The sequence below is a fragment of the Sinohyriopsis cumingii genome, chromosome 11 (assembly GCF_028554795.1).
Source record: "Sinohyriopsis cumingii isolate HCF-2022 chromosome 11, ASM2855479v2, whole genome shotgun sequence".
Taxonomy (NCBI): domain Eukaryota; kingdom Metazoa; phylum Mollusca; class Bivalvia; order Unionida; family Unionidae; genus Sinohyriopsis; species Sinohyriopsis cumingii.
In genome coordinates, this window is record NC_142971.1 from 21,574,978 (window position 1) to 21,589,948 (window position 14,971).

A 14,971-nucleotide genomic window follows, 5' to 3' on the forward strand; every position below is an offset into this window, starting at 1 on the left:
TCTCGTCAATTCTTTAAAGAGGTACTCATTTTTTGGCCACATAACAATAAGTAAAATCTATTGGGATGACAAGAATATATATTGGAAATTGCATTCCAAATGCAGATTCGGGCAACCCTGCTATGAATATAAGTGACTACACTGTATTTAATTTTAAGGAAAGCAAACAATATTTTGAGTAGTGAAGGAAATTTATATTCCTTGGTAAAAGCAAATATAGCAGATATAGAAAATGTCCCCAGTCTTTTGTCAAATACCCCAAGGTTCTGATGCAAATGAAGTAATTACCGGTTTTTTCTGCACTGCAGTTGGACTTTATCACATCGTGATTCTGCAAATTTAATAGGTCCTAGATAAGCACCAGAGATTTACAAAGGAAAAGGTGGGGAAAACAAACTGAGACAGGAAGGGTTGTTGGGCACTTTCCAGTAACCACCTTACCAATTTGAGACGCTCACCATTGGGCTTAGTGCCAATAATAAACCGAGATTTGCAATATTTTTGTCCAATAAAAATGAATCACCCAGTGATTACATATACACGAACATGGGCTCTGTTGGGAACTCTACACCAGAAGATGCCGTGAAAATGCTTCAGACGTTAGATGCAGGGAGTTTGCTTGCAAAATCTAGCATTAGATCAGCATTTCGTCATTTACCACTTTCCCCATGTGGACTGTAAGTTTCGTTTATTCAAAAATGATGGCAAATATTTTTTTTTGAAAAGGATTCCAAATCTGGTCATTCCTTAATGGTATAGAATTAAATACCGGATCAGAGTAAACAAAGGTTTAAGATATGATCTTAAAAAATGGGAACAATTTCTTCAGGACTGTAATGAATTATATTTCTCTCGATCGTCTTAGGGTCTCCAACTATAGTCTAGATTTCATTGACGACAGTGATATGGGTACAATTACAGGTTTTTGAATTCATTTCAGGAGCCATAGGACACTTGGTTTGGCTCCGTGATTGACTGACTCAAAGGATTATGGGAATATTACTTTCTTAAAATTATTCTCTGTATTAGCATCGGTTTTGATTTGGGGAACATGTCTTGAAAAGATAGGGTTTCATTTCCATGTTGACCAAAAAGTAGTTCGTTGTCTCTTTCTCTCTCGTTCTGTCTATATAAAAACTCCGTAGTCGAGATCAGAAATGCTCTTTGTCCGATTTAAGTCTTTCTTACCCTTACATATCTTAGAAGAATCAAGGTCAGATATATTCCTGGTTAGTACAATTTCATTGGTGATGCTATTTCTCGTTTACAGTGTGACATAATTCAGCCAAGTGCAAGCAAACTCCCAAGAAGATCCCAGACCTAGCTTAGCAGGTCTTAACCTAGAAGCTTACTCGGTCATGGCACACTCTTGGAACTGAAGAAAGATTGCTATCCCACCTAGATACTCAGACAAATCATAGTGATTCATTCATGTTGAGGTGGGTCCTGGCACAAAGTTGTAGAAAAGGATAAGAGGGCTTTAAGTTTGCAGGAGAAATGTTGACGGGGAATTGAACTGATATTTGTCTCACTTTGGCAACAACTAAAGGGGATTGAGATAGAGGGAGGTCAATTGCATATCTCGTCTTCTTATCCGTATTCCAGTTACTTATACATATTTGGTGTTAATCTTCTACTGGACTTGAGGGAAGCAATAATCTAGTGGCAGAGACAGAGGAATGTGTGTGTGTCGGAGCTGATGTTAGGAGACATAGATATACTGTTATTACTCAGCTCACCACTTGACTACCTTTTGATTCATCTTAGCTTTAATGTCTTCACAATGAGGAAATCAAACAACCTCATGGAGGACATGTCATGACTTACATTACCCAGCGTTAAAAGAAAAGGCTTATATCATGATTTTTTCCACTTTTATATTGGCATAAAGCGAAGATCACCAAATCTGGTTGACAAAGTAAGGAAACGTATAAATTGAACGAAAGGAGCATTAGTCATTCAATAGTTGGTTACGTCACAGGACACCAAACAATAAGATTAAGTGATTGCAATATATTCCGGTATGATGATACCCATTTGTCATACTTAGGCAATTCTATTTACCTGAATACTATTTCTTATGCTTTGGAATGAATTCTGAATGGTGCAGGTGCACCTTTTCACGTTCCATTTAGTATTACGGAGAGTGGTTATAGACTCAGTCATATACAAAAAGAAAAATGCGTATACAGTCATTTTATTGACGACAATGGATTATGGAACTCGGCTTATTCATACCTTAAATTTAGCGTAAACGGGCCTGACAGTGATCCTTTCCTAACGAATGAGACCAGAATGGTCCGTTAACATCGGACGGCGGGGAAAATATAGGATTCCCAAACGATATATTCAATTGTTCATTTTCTTTGACTGTTGAAAGTTTTCCCTAATTTTTGCATCTATGTTATTATAGTTAGCAATATAAGTACTTGTATATTCGTGGTCTGCTGTCAGTTACAAATTGCAGCTTAGTGAAGTTTCGATTTAACAAAGCATTGCAGTTAACGTGTGTGTTTTGTTTTGTAAGATTCTTTCGTGTACTAAACAGTCGAAATGGGTTAATCAGTCTGCTATATAAGGGAGATAATTTAATTTGCTAGTTACAGTCTACTTCACAAGAGTTGCTTCACTGTATCTTCAAGTATTAAGACTACGATTACCAATTTTTTGATTACAGTGCAAGGGACAATTGTATGCACAAATTTATTGCTACCTCCACCTGGTTAGTATTGAAAGTCAAACACAAAATGTTGATATTGTTGTATCGTCAGATCAAAACAAGGCATAAAAATACGATTCACTTGACCAGAGACCTGAATGGCAGTTTATAGTAAAGATTGTTTATGTACCCCAACGTCAAAGTTATGACTGCTTTTCTCAAGTCCAAAAGTAATTTTGACACCAAGGGATACTCGCAGTGTAAACATAAGCCCTTGCACTAGATTATAAATCTTAGAAGTATTGTGTACTAAACAGCTTGATGCAGTTCCAAATGGTTGTCATCCAGGCAGTTGATGACATTGTCTACTTGCATTGAACCCGGATATTTAGTGCCTTCGGTGCCTAACTTTTTTACTAGCCGACAATAGTTTTTCCATCCCTATACACTACTAAGTAACTACAGGAAGTGCAGATGACTTACATCAGTTTCAAGTACAACACTCGCCAGAAAGACTAACTTTCCCGTTGTAACTTTTGTAATACTAATGCATTTAGAAATAACTGTATCTGAGGACAACAACAAGTTTTAAAATTTATTGACTAAACAAATGTGATAAAAAGATAAATAATTTTCAATGAAATGAGTCATTAAATAATGTCAGAGAACTGTACAATAACCGTCTTCACAAGTTAATATCCTGTGCAACTGCAGTAGCAACGTCGACCCAAATAGTAGGCATAGCGATCAAATCGGCTACACTGACCGTTGAAGCAATAAGCGTTTGGACAGTATGTACTTCCAATTCCTATTCCACCGCCAACTCCCCAGCTGCCACCGATTCCTCCAATTCCTCCGATGCCACTGATACCACCAATGCCTCCAAGTCCACCGATACCTCCGAGGCCACCAATACCTCCAATGCCTCTGTCATACAGCTGGGCTGTAATGTAATAAAAAAGATATTTGTATGAAAATAACAGAGAAAATAATAAACATTATTCACGAGAGGCAAAAAGGACATTATATGCAGAACAAAGAGCAATATAGCAGTCAATGTGAATATTTTAATTTGCTTTAGACATGGATAAGTGCTAGGTAAGGGAAAACCAAAGTGCCTCTCCGTGAATCCAGTTTGATGTTGGAGAAGGGCAGACAATGAGTACAAACTCCGTCAATTATTTTCCAGACTGGATTTGTGATTCACACACACACACACACACACACACACACACACACACACACACGAAAGTGTAATCCGTCCGATCCTTGCAGGTAATGTTGAAAATGGTGTGGAAACAGACCGTACACCTTTCGGAATTATACCGATTCTTCTCGCATGACACAAAAATGTAATTTCTTTATAGGAGTTAAATTTTTGGAAGTGGATGTTTAGAAAACACAACACACGAACTAACTAAAAGTCGTTTAGGGCATCTCTACTCGCACGCAATGAAATATATAAGTACTATTGTGGTAATTAGATCTTTATCTGACAAAGAATATATCGGTACAAGTTTTGAACTAATTATGAATTTATTATGTGATCTTACCTGCGACTGTTGCAACCAGCATGCAAAGAGCCAAACCCACAATGGTCTTCATAGTTAAGGAATGCTTGGATATTTTCTCTGCAGGATACGCTCTTGTTCAGGTTTTAGTAGTTCTGGTTCTTTTAAACCGAAACCATCCTTTTTATACAAGATTCACTTCCTGGTAAAGCAATGTAAAAATAATCAATCATGAGCCGTTAGTGTGAGGGAACCGTATGGTATTCGTTAGTTAGGTATTGTGGCTATTTTGAGGTTTTATCGTTTGTATACGTCACTGACATTAATCAACAAAAGGATACGTAGTTGATGCCGCACAAATCAGATATAAATGTTAAGCGGGAACAATGACTAAATATAGATGTAAGTGTTATCAGTGCTGCAATCTGTTTACAGGATATGGTGTGCTTTCGTGTTAGTAGAATCAGACGAGAATATTCATGTCATACAATTATATCATTCTACAGCACGTTAAAATGTAATTGCAAAATACTGAACTGAAATTAAATTGGTTTATATTTAGTTGTTATTTTGTGTTTTGTTGCTATTTTGAGATATACATAGTGGTAAGGCACACTTCTTTGGTTCATGAAGAAGTGAAAAAAAAAAACTGTTTGCGTCGCTTATGCATTTTTGTTTCCAATTGTGATAGTGAGACAACATTTTGATTGTGACTGTTTCCGGAATTTGCAAATGTCAGACAGCTTAATCATTTAGTAATTATTATAGTAATATTATCTTAAAGTTACGCTGAGCCATTTAACTGGCGATATTTCCGTTGTCGAGTTCTGCTTTATCCTTGTTTAAACCATGCATGCTGCACGTTATGTCTTTTTCTCAAATGCGAAGTTTGTGTGTGAATTTAACTCTATTAAACATCTACAGGAATTCTTAATTTGTGCCACAAAACAGCAACACATAATCTTGAAACAAATTATTAGAGACATGTAGTCACATCAATCAATACATTAAAATATCTTCGTTAACACCTTATTATAATTTTGCTTTGATATAACTCAATGCATTGAAGATGCTATACGAAGTCGTTTCGCATCTTCGATTTGTTTACAAACTAGCACAACTGATATAATATTTTGTCCTTTTGACACATTTTAGAATTTCAAGAAACAATGATGCCATTAAAATTCGTACTATTTATGTTATCTTGATCCTTTAAACGTACTTGTTTTACATGTTCCATTGCTAATATATCTTTGGTTTAAACCTCGCGTATAGGTTTCGCCCTTTTCCAAACGCTTAGATTTTGTGCGAATTCTAATTTACCCGACATCTGCCATTTGTCTTTATTTCTGCCACGGAGCAGTAAAAGAATAATTATATGTCATTATATTGTCATAATAATCGACACATTGAAGGATTTTCCATTACATCGTACTGTATCTTTGCTTTGATATATCGCAATGTTTATGTGAGTCGTGGTAAAGGAAACTTTCATAATTACAGAATCATCAGAATGTCAGTTAATTTGCGATGAAATAGCACCCTGCTTCCACTGAAAGGTTATGGACAGCAATACATACATGTAAAGAATTTCGTGAGTAGGGTCTTATAATCTGATTTTGATTTGAATCTATGCATATGTAACCTGGGACAGATATTTTCTTGTGCAACGGCGCACATATCGTTGCAGGATTTATCTATTCACTTCGAATTTGCAATGAACTGGTAGTGATAAATACTATAACATTACTTTTATATCTTATAAAGAATACAATGCTTAAAAATTCTGAGGTAATTTAAAAAATAAACGAACAGTATGTTATATTATGCCTTGCCAGAATTTGTAGTTTTCACAGAAAATAAAAACATGTTTGATGTTTTTATACTCTAAGATGATATATTGAAAGTGTAGATATGATTTTAGAATAGATTTATAAGTAAACTCTATATGCGGATGATTTAATTTGGAATATGCTGTGGAACGTGAAGCATGAAATACATTTCATTGGTTCAGCAAACCTTATCAATTAATTCATTTGCATGTCATCGTCCTATGCAATGAGAGAGATGTAGCGTTCTTAACCACAATGATATAGGCACTCCTTCAAACGCTTGTAATCAATTAAATAATCTCCAATGAAATAATGCCATTCTTCCTCTAACGGTCATAGAAGGCAATCAATATATTTTAATGAAAATCTTCTTACAATCGCACTTTGATTCGCGCCATCGAGGATGTTAACTTGTTGGAGAAGAATTCTTGAATATAAACGGATTTTTCCTTTCAATAGTTGTCGGTTAATGACGAAAATGCGATAATAGCAAAACTGAAAAAGATTATATTGTTACGTTGTAAAATATTGTGGTTTTGGATTCTTAGATAATATAAAAAATAAATGAACGTGAATATACTTTTAGTGTATACAAAGTTGACACTTTCGAAGGAAAATAACAGAAATATAGACATGTCTGTAGAGTTTTCTTCTATTTCGTAATATGGATTGGAAAAGTGTAGCATGAAGTAAATTAAAATGATTGAATGGACCTTAGCCTTCAATTCAGATGAGTTTCAGATGAATGAAATAGGCGCTGATTCACGCTGTGGCTATGAATCAACATCGCGTTATCTAGTTCGCACGATAGCAGAAAACCCACATGAGTGACAACTATTTTTCATTTTGACAGTAGTGATATGACTAGGACCGCTGACAAAATACGAATGTGTAACCACACAGCTAGTTCATAACTTAAAGCAAATTGCTTTGACAACATATTGTGACATTGTTTACACCGAAAAACATTTAAAGCAAGTGACATCATAAGAGAAGTTGTAAAAATGATTTATTGATGCCACATATGATTCAATGATGAGTTAGCATACTTCTATACCTGGATTATATTTCCTTCTCTTTCATTCCTATATGGGTATTTTTACGAGAACTGATGATCTTATATTGCCCTTTCCAGTTTTTTTATTTGTCAATGTACTGTTATGTTATCTCCATCGTAGCTGTTATAAAATGTATTGATCGTGGTTTGCAGTACGTACTGATTATTTTCCTGGAAGATACCATAAAAATGACGACAGATGTCAAATAATTCCTTTATCTCCAACTTCTGATACATTAACAGGATCGAAAAACAAATTAGGTTACTAGTTAAAAGAATATATATTGTTTCGCTCAACAAAATCCCAATATTTATTGATATGAAAACAAAAGTGAATGTAAGTATTATGATATGCCTTCTGTTTCTTCAAGATATTTTAAAGAAAGAAACAAAGTGCGTACCCTGGTTTAAATTTGATTGTATACCCATTTAATTATGCTCGTTTGATCTGGTGTGCGATACAACCGTTCAATCCTTATTTTCGTATCACAGACCAAATTCTTAATTCTTCGGTTTCTTCATTGACTTCTTTGTAAATAATATTTAGACTGTTTTGAATCAAATTTTAGTAAATCCACTCGTTTTTCGTTACGTATGAGTTTTGTATTAAATACAAAACACCATTACGTGTTTTGGTCTGAGTCGAGGGATGAAATCCTTGATGTCGCTTATGTATACGTTTCAGCCTGATGTCCTTGACCTATCAATACGCCACATCAGTCTCGTGCATTCCGCTGAATGAAGATGAAACATGTATGCAGTTTTATGAATGTACTTATTAGCAGCATACCACTTTTCGGGAGGGTATAAAAGGCCGAAATAAGAATTCGTAAAAAGACGATTAAATAACGTAAATAACGTCAAAATCAAAATATTCTAACCACGCGGAATCTCATCTAATTGGGTTAGTTCATTTGATTATTTTGCTTTTTCCCCGATCTAAAAATATAAAATACGCAGATATATGACGAAATTGAACAAAACTTGAGGTCGCACCCCCTCTGCTGCTATAATTAAATCATTGATGATAAGATAACGCCACCAGCTAAGGAATATTACACATCTAGATTAGCTCCAGAGAGACTAGATGCAATAAAGAAATGTCTTCCTGTGCAGGGTACTGACAGACGAAAACTACAGCAACGACAAGAAGCTCAAGTTGAATATGCAGAAGGTACAGAAGGGTTATTTAAACCTGTTACAAAAGTTACTGAAAGAGTTGCAAAAGCTACTGACGGTCTTCCGACGTTAAAATGAACTGCTAAACAAACCGAAAAGGTAGCGAAGAAAACTAAAGAACTTTACTAGATCTTCAAACTAAAATAGCTACCGCTCATCCTGCTCCTGTAGGTGAAGAAATAATTGATAGTATTGGCAGAGTTCGTGCTGATATAGGTGAAATGAAAAGTCGTGAATCAAAAGCACCAGAACAAGATGATTATGTAACAATTACACTGAGTGATAAATTTATCAGTGTGGGTATTAATTTCATAAAAGAAATTAAGAACGTTGATTCATTATGAAACCTTGCCGCGGAAAGTGTTGATAAAAAAGACAAATTTTTAAAACTTGGATACAATCCTTATTATTAAAGTCGTGAAACCTGGTACAAATGGATATCTCGTATGTACTACGATAAACATAAGGTTTTATCTGATGATCAAAGACACGATAATTATCGCAGAAAAATAGAAGAGTATCTTAGAGGACGAGAACCGTCACGACCAACACGATCTCTTAAAACAATAAGTGAGGAAGAAGAAGAAGCAACTGGAAGTGGTCTTTCTTCCCTGGTTATATCAGGTAGAAGTGGTTATATTGCTTGTCCTAACAATATCCTTTCTGACGTAGAACGATTAGAAATTCTGATTGGAGGAAAACGAGCAGGAAATAATTCCCCAGTAATTATTAATGAAATATCTGATATTTGTCGACGATTATTTACAGGCAGTATCATGGACATCAATGTTTCTCGATCTCTCATCGATGAAATTACTGATGCTTATTATAGCCGTTAAGATCGCTACGATTAAGATCGCTATGATTAGATAAATGAATATAACCAATACAATGATCATACATAATGTTAAAGGTGTACCGATCATGGTCAGGGTAGTAAATTCACGATTACCAGCTTACGAAGCAATTGACGGTGATGGACTCGGCGATGTTGTAAAAGGTTTATTTGCAAGGATAGCCCCAAACGTATTACCGATTGCAAAACAAATAGGAATGAAATCTATTGATCTTGTTCGCGAGAATGTTCATGGCGCAATTGGTAATATTGACGGTAAAGCGTTTTCGGCATTAAGGACAGACTAGCACGATTAATAGGACGAAAACCACAACCAGTGAAACTGGCCTGCAAATGTCAGTAAGATAATAAATCAAGCTGCAAATAAAAACTATCAGAGCTGGCTGATGAAGCAGAAAAATATAATTTCAAGTCTTATTTCAGGAAGTGGAATTTCCCGAAGTGGCCTTCGTATTAGACGACCATGATTTAAATCATGGCTATTATAATAAAATGTTAAAGCGTGTCTCCGATACCACATTTGAGTTTTTAAGGATGAATCTATACGTGATTATCAGTATTATTCTTATAACGCACGACAACCAAATCAACGTGGACGAGTTGAATTGCAAGTTCAAGATACAAGCAGATATTGTTTACCCGCTGAAGAATTCATCGAAGTAGTATTACCACGACGATAATACGTCTAGCAAGATATTCATATGATTATACAAGATCCACCGGCCCGACAATGATGTTTTACAAAGATGATACTGACCACCCTGAACATAGACCGTATATTATAAGACGACCAAGAAACTTTCTCGACAACGCTGACGCTGATATATGGCCGGTGGTTCACGGAGCTAATCTAGAATTTAATTTATGATTTTGTACACGTAAATTAATGTTGAAAGGTGATCGTAGAAGATTTTCAGGTACAATTCCACTATCTTACATCTTTGGATTTTGTAGAAATGTCAGAAAAGTTATCTTTGGGACTAGAAATACAATCGCATTTGTAAGAAAAGCTACCAATGAATGATGCAATTTGGCGTCCTGCTGGTGATGCTGGTAAAGTAATACTAACAAAAGTTCGTTGTGGATGCCGGTGATGACTCCTACGATCGCCGAAGAACAAAAACTAATTTCTGTTATGGATTCAGGTGGTAAATTATTGTTATCATGGTTAACAATAACCACAGACAGTATTCAAACTAGTGTTAATGGTTTATTTACATGGCATATCGCATCACAACATGGTGTTTCTGCATCACGACATATAGTTATTGCTTTTCAAGATTTTACCCGAACAAATACACAAATACGTATTCATATGATATAAGACAAACTTGGAGTCAGTGAAGTTTCTTTAAGAATAAATGGGCATCAAAAACCAACTGAGGATATATGACTGAATTTTGAAAGTAATCATGTAGCACGTGCTGATCATCGTTTGATGACATTTATGGGTCGTGATCAAAATATAGATACTGGTTTGCAAATATCACAGCTAAATTGCACGACGCTGTATACGATGTATTACTTTTCGTTGGAACATATTGATTTATATAGACAATTTGTTGTTGATGTTCATTTTCGAGCTCAAGTAACACAACCTCCTGTTGCCGTAGTTGGTCCACCAGTTGTTCATGGTGCTTACAGAGCAATTGATGTTATATTCAGCGACATATCAATGTTACTGGAAGGTGAGTTATTGATGCCATATTGAAAATATGTAACGTCGTTTTAATTATGTGTAACATCGTTTGCAAAATGATGTATAATTAGATCACTCACGATAGTCATAATGTCATATCATCATGTTAGTGTGTGTCTGACTCCTAGTCAGATTAAAACATCTCAATCAAATTCAGCAAAGAACTGCGGAATGAAAATATCACTAAAATCGAAAGAAAGCGCAACTGGTCCATCTTTTCATTATCAGAACGTCAACTTAAACATTTCAATAGCGCTGAACGATGAAAAACAGGCGTTAAACTTAGTCTCTCTGCGGGTACGATTAAAGATTCAATTAAAACAGGTAGCATATTTTCACTTCATGCAGCTCTATCAGCGTTAATTACCGTATCACCTCCAGCTGTTGCAAAAGTATATTCGTATAGGTTGGCTTTACCAAAAGAATTTATAAGTTACGTAAACACAATAAAAGCGCCTATCAGGTATTCAACATTACCAACGCAAACGATAGCGGATCCGCCAATATACGGCCATGAAGTAATTTCTGTACTCGACGCTGTATCATCGGCAAGGCCACCTCATAAGGTCGTGCACGATTATACAAGTTAACAGCATCGCCGCGTGATTTAAATAAATCTTATAGGATAATGGTAGATATTTACGGAAGATCTTCTCTTAGTGGTACCACTGATCTGTCGAATTACGCGACTAAAGATTAACTTGCTGATATTATGAATTTTTCGGGAGTTGATCCAGATGACGTTGTTCTTTTTCAGGATAAACATGGTGTTTTGAAGACGGGTAATATCAAAAGGAATGACATAATTCGTAGAGTTCACAGTGCTACTACGGATAAACTTTCAGTATTTACTGAAAGCCGTGAAATCAAGGACTCAAATAGATCAATCGCAATTATTAGAAATGAAATTGTAAAATGTGTTGCTAATCGTTTACGATCTACCGTTAATACAAGGACAGGTGAACTCTGCATGAACGGAAATAAGATATTTGTTTTAAGAGATCCAACATCTGATGAAGATGCAGCAGCAAAAAAAGAAATGTGTAGACAATAACTATAATAACGTAGATACTAAATTAACCACACTAGGATATGAGTATGACGTTCACGTAAATATGTTTTCAAATCTTCGTTTAAATTTTAGAACAATTAATGAAATTGCAGAGGAATTCTTTGGAAACCCGTTGACTGTTGACGTGAAACTCGTTGATATTAGCACAAAACTTGACGATATTAAAACAGCTATGTCAGATATTGAAACGATTAATACAATATTAGGTGTTATCGGAGATCCTAAATTCGTTTCAGAGTTAATCACGACAGCGCAGAGTAATATCGATGATATTATAAAAATACTAGAAGATGGTATAAGTGGAATTCCTGATATCGTTTAAAAATTAATCTGATTAAAGTACATCACATGCAGATTATCAAAGTTGTATATACAGTAGCGTCCTGCCAAGCAGTATGGTCACCATTCAATAAAACCATTAAATATCGCCCTGAGGTTACCGGTATATACCGGCTCCCTGTACTTGGTGTTACAACATTTACAATATCTACTACAATTTCACGGCGTCATCCAGTGACTCCGTTAGGTGGATCTATGTTAGTGATGATAGATCAAAACGACGAGGAAACATTTACTGTGGAACCGGAAAAAAAAAACAAACTCGACTTGATTTATTATTGGTGTCTTGAATTAGTAGCTAAATTCCCACCTAATTAAATAATGAGCCTTCAACATGTTACAGCACAACATTATAGATAAAATCAGGTATGTTTATGGCAAGCACAATAAAAAATAGCATTGATAAATATACAATAAAAGTAACAAAAATACAATCGGCGTATAATTATCGCTTTAACCGGCGTATGGCTCTCAACAATATCACCATTGCTAGCAATGGCGATAATTATAACAGTTTTTTTTCGTTAGCAACAAGAATTTCTGAATTCTCAATATTATTGCAAAAAAGATATCCACGTCACAAATACAAAATTAAATTACATGAATACATAATAAAACTACATTCAGCAACAGTGGCATATTCTAAATCATCTTTGTTAATATGTTCAGGTCTGAATGATATAATAATATCTGATTTTGAGTTTTCAGAAATGATTAAAATTTACCATGATGGCGCTGCCATTAAAGGTACAAATGTGTCTAATTTAAATAATAATAATAATAATGACATCGTTAGGCGAACTATTTCAACATATTGTAACAAACACAGCTGCGTTGAAAACCACGATGATATCAGCAAGTTTGACTAATCCTGAATTTAACGTCAATTTTCCGACTGTGATACCAGTAAAAGATATAGCTTTTGCACAATTACGAGTTTATTACAGTTGGCCAAACATCAGGTCAAAATCATTCGGTGGATTACAGGCTAATAATTCGCTTGTATTTGCAAATAAAAATAAAAAAATCAGATGGAACACCCGATTGGCAGGTTGTCGGCTTCCCTAGTGGCATTTATCAAATCGAACAAATCAATGTTGAATTTCAACGCAGAATAAAAGAAATAACCTAAAAAGAACCGAAAATAGCTATCACTGTCCATGAACCAACTTTATCATCCACGATTGAAATATATTCGCAAGATTATGCCGTTGATATTTATCAATCATCGATAAGATGTATTTAAGTCTGGCTTGAAGTAGGACCTGAATGTCATGGACCACCAGAACCAAAACTCTCTAATTTTAAACAAATGAGAAAAAATTATAACAACTTCTAAATATCGAAATTTGTATCCATGGACTGGCGTGGATATTTATATTTTTCGTGATGGTAAAATATTTCTTATAACACCGTTTTATATCATTGATTATGATTGTAAAACTGCCACTAAAATTGTTTATGAAAAAAATTTCAGATTACTCGCTGAAATTAAAACTGAACAAATAATTATATTCACGATATTAGTGCAACTATTTAAAAATTATATTCTGGAGTATCTTGCTAACGATCTAAATAAGAAAATCATTGAAAGAATACAACATTTAAATCAAGTTGTATCAGACGTTTGAGGTTGCTAATTAAGTTATTGTTGAGGTAATAAATGTTAGTACTTTTATAGACATAAGAGAATACATAAGCATTAGACAGGTATATAGCAATCATTATAAAATAGCTGAAGCAGATTTATTAAAATTTATACTGCCGAGATTTGAAGCCGACGGACTAAAGAAATCACTCAATGATCTTATTAATGAAAACATTTCTAAAATCGTTGAGTCATGGAGAAAAATAGCTCAACCTCCAGGTATTCTCAAACATGACAATGATCCATACAGTGCCGGCATAAGGAATTGTTAATATTACATCAACGATCGCGGTAAATCTTGTTTGTTATGGAATTGATGGTAGCTATCAAATAGATCTTGAAAAATCAAATCCGGCTCAACAAGAATATATTTTATATACATTTACACGTCAAGTACCTCCTGGATATTTGATTGTACAAGAACCGATCAATCTTGTTCATCTACGGTGTCATAATAATCTATTATCGCGAATGCATTTCAAACTTATTGACCAATGCGGACCCTTGATTGACCTGCGTGGAGATTTTCTTCATATAAATTTGTAAAATCTAGACGACTTTAAGACCATAGACCTTCACGTTGTTGATTAATTCATAATCAGGGGAAATAAGATATAACATAATTTTTTTAAATGCTGATTCTCGTTCAGATTTCAGATAAATAATGAACTTTTGACTGTCAAGGCATTCAGATTTCATAATTTGATACGGTATAATAGTACTAGTATAATGAAAATCAGTTAAATTTTATAATTTGGTGGGGAATATAATACTAAAATAATGAAAATCCTACTGAAAATGGATTTTTTAAATACATAATGATAATCCTTGAAAGTCAAGGAACAAAGAAATATATTATAACAGAATTTACTTTTTACTGATTCTCGTCCAGATTTTAGGTAAATGGTACTCAACCTTTGACTGTCACGTTGGTCAGATTTTATAATTTGGGGGTATTATGATACTCGCAATAGTGAAAGACCTAAATAGTAATTTTCATTAATTATCGAATTTGATGGGGTATATATCACCAAAAATAATAATTATCGAATTTGTTTGGGTAATAGAGAGTAAAATAATGAAAACCGTTCCGATTTTATTATTCGATGGGTAATAGAT

The 14,971-nt window shown here is 34.5% G+C and overlaps 1 protein-coding gene across 1 annotated transcript; it reads right to left on the bottom strand.

The window, feature by feature from the left end:
* Positions 1 to 3,240: 3,240 nt before the first annotated feature.
* Positions 3,241 to 4,359, bottom strand: LOC149787734 (uncharacterized). The gene is made up of 2 exons (XM_089973936.1): positions 4,213 to 4,359; positions 3,241 to 3,602 (listed from the first exon to the last, which is right to left on the bottom strand). The coding sequence occupies exons 1-2, from the start codon at positions 4,262 to 4,264 to the stop codon at positions 3,352 to 3,354; spliced, it is 303 nt and encodes a 100-aa protein (XP_089830062.1). The 5' UTR covers positions 4,265 to 4,359; the 3' UTR covers positions 3,241 to 3,351.
* Positions 4,360 to 14,971: the final 10,612 nt, after the last annotated feature.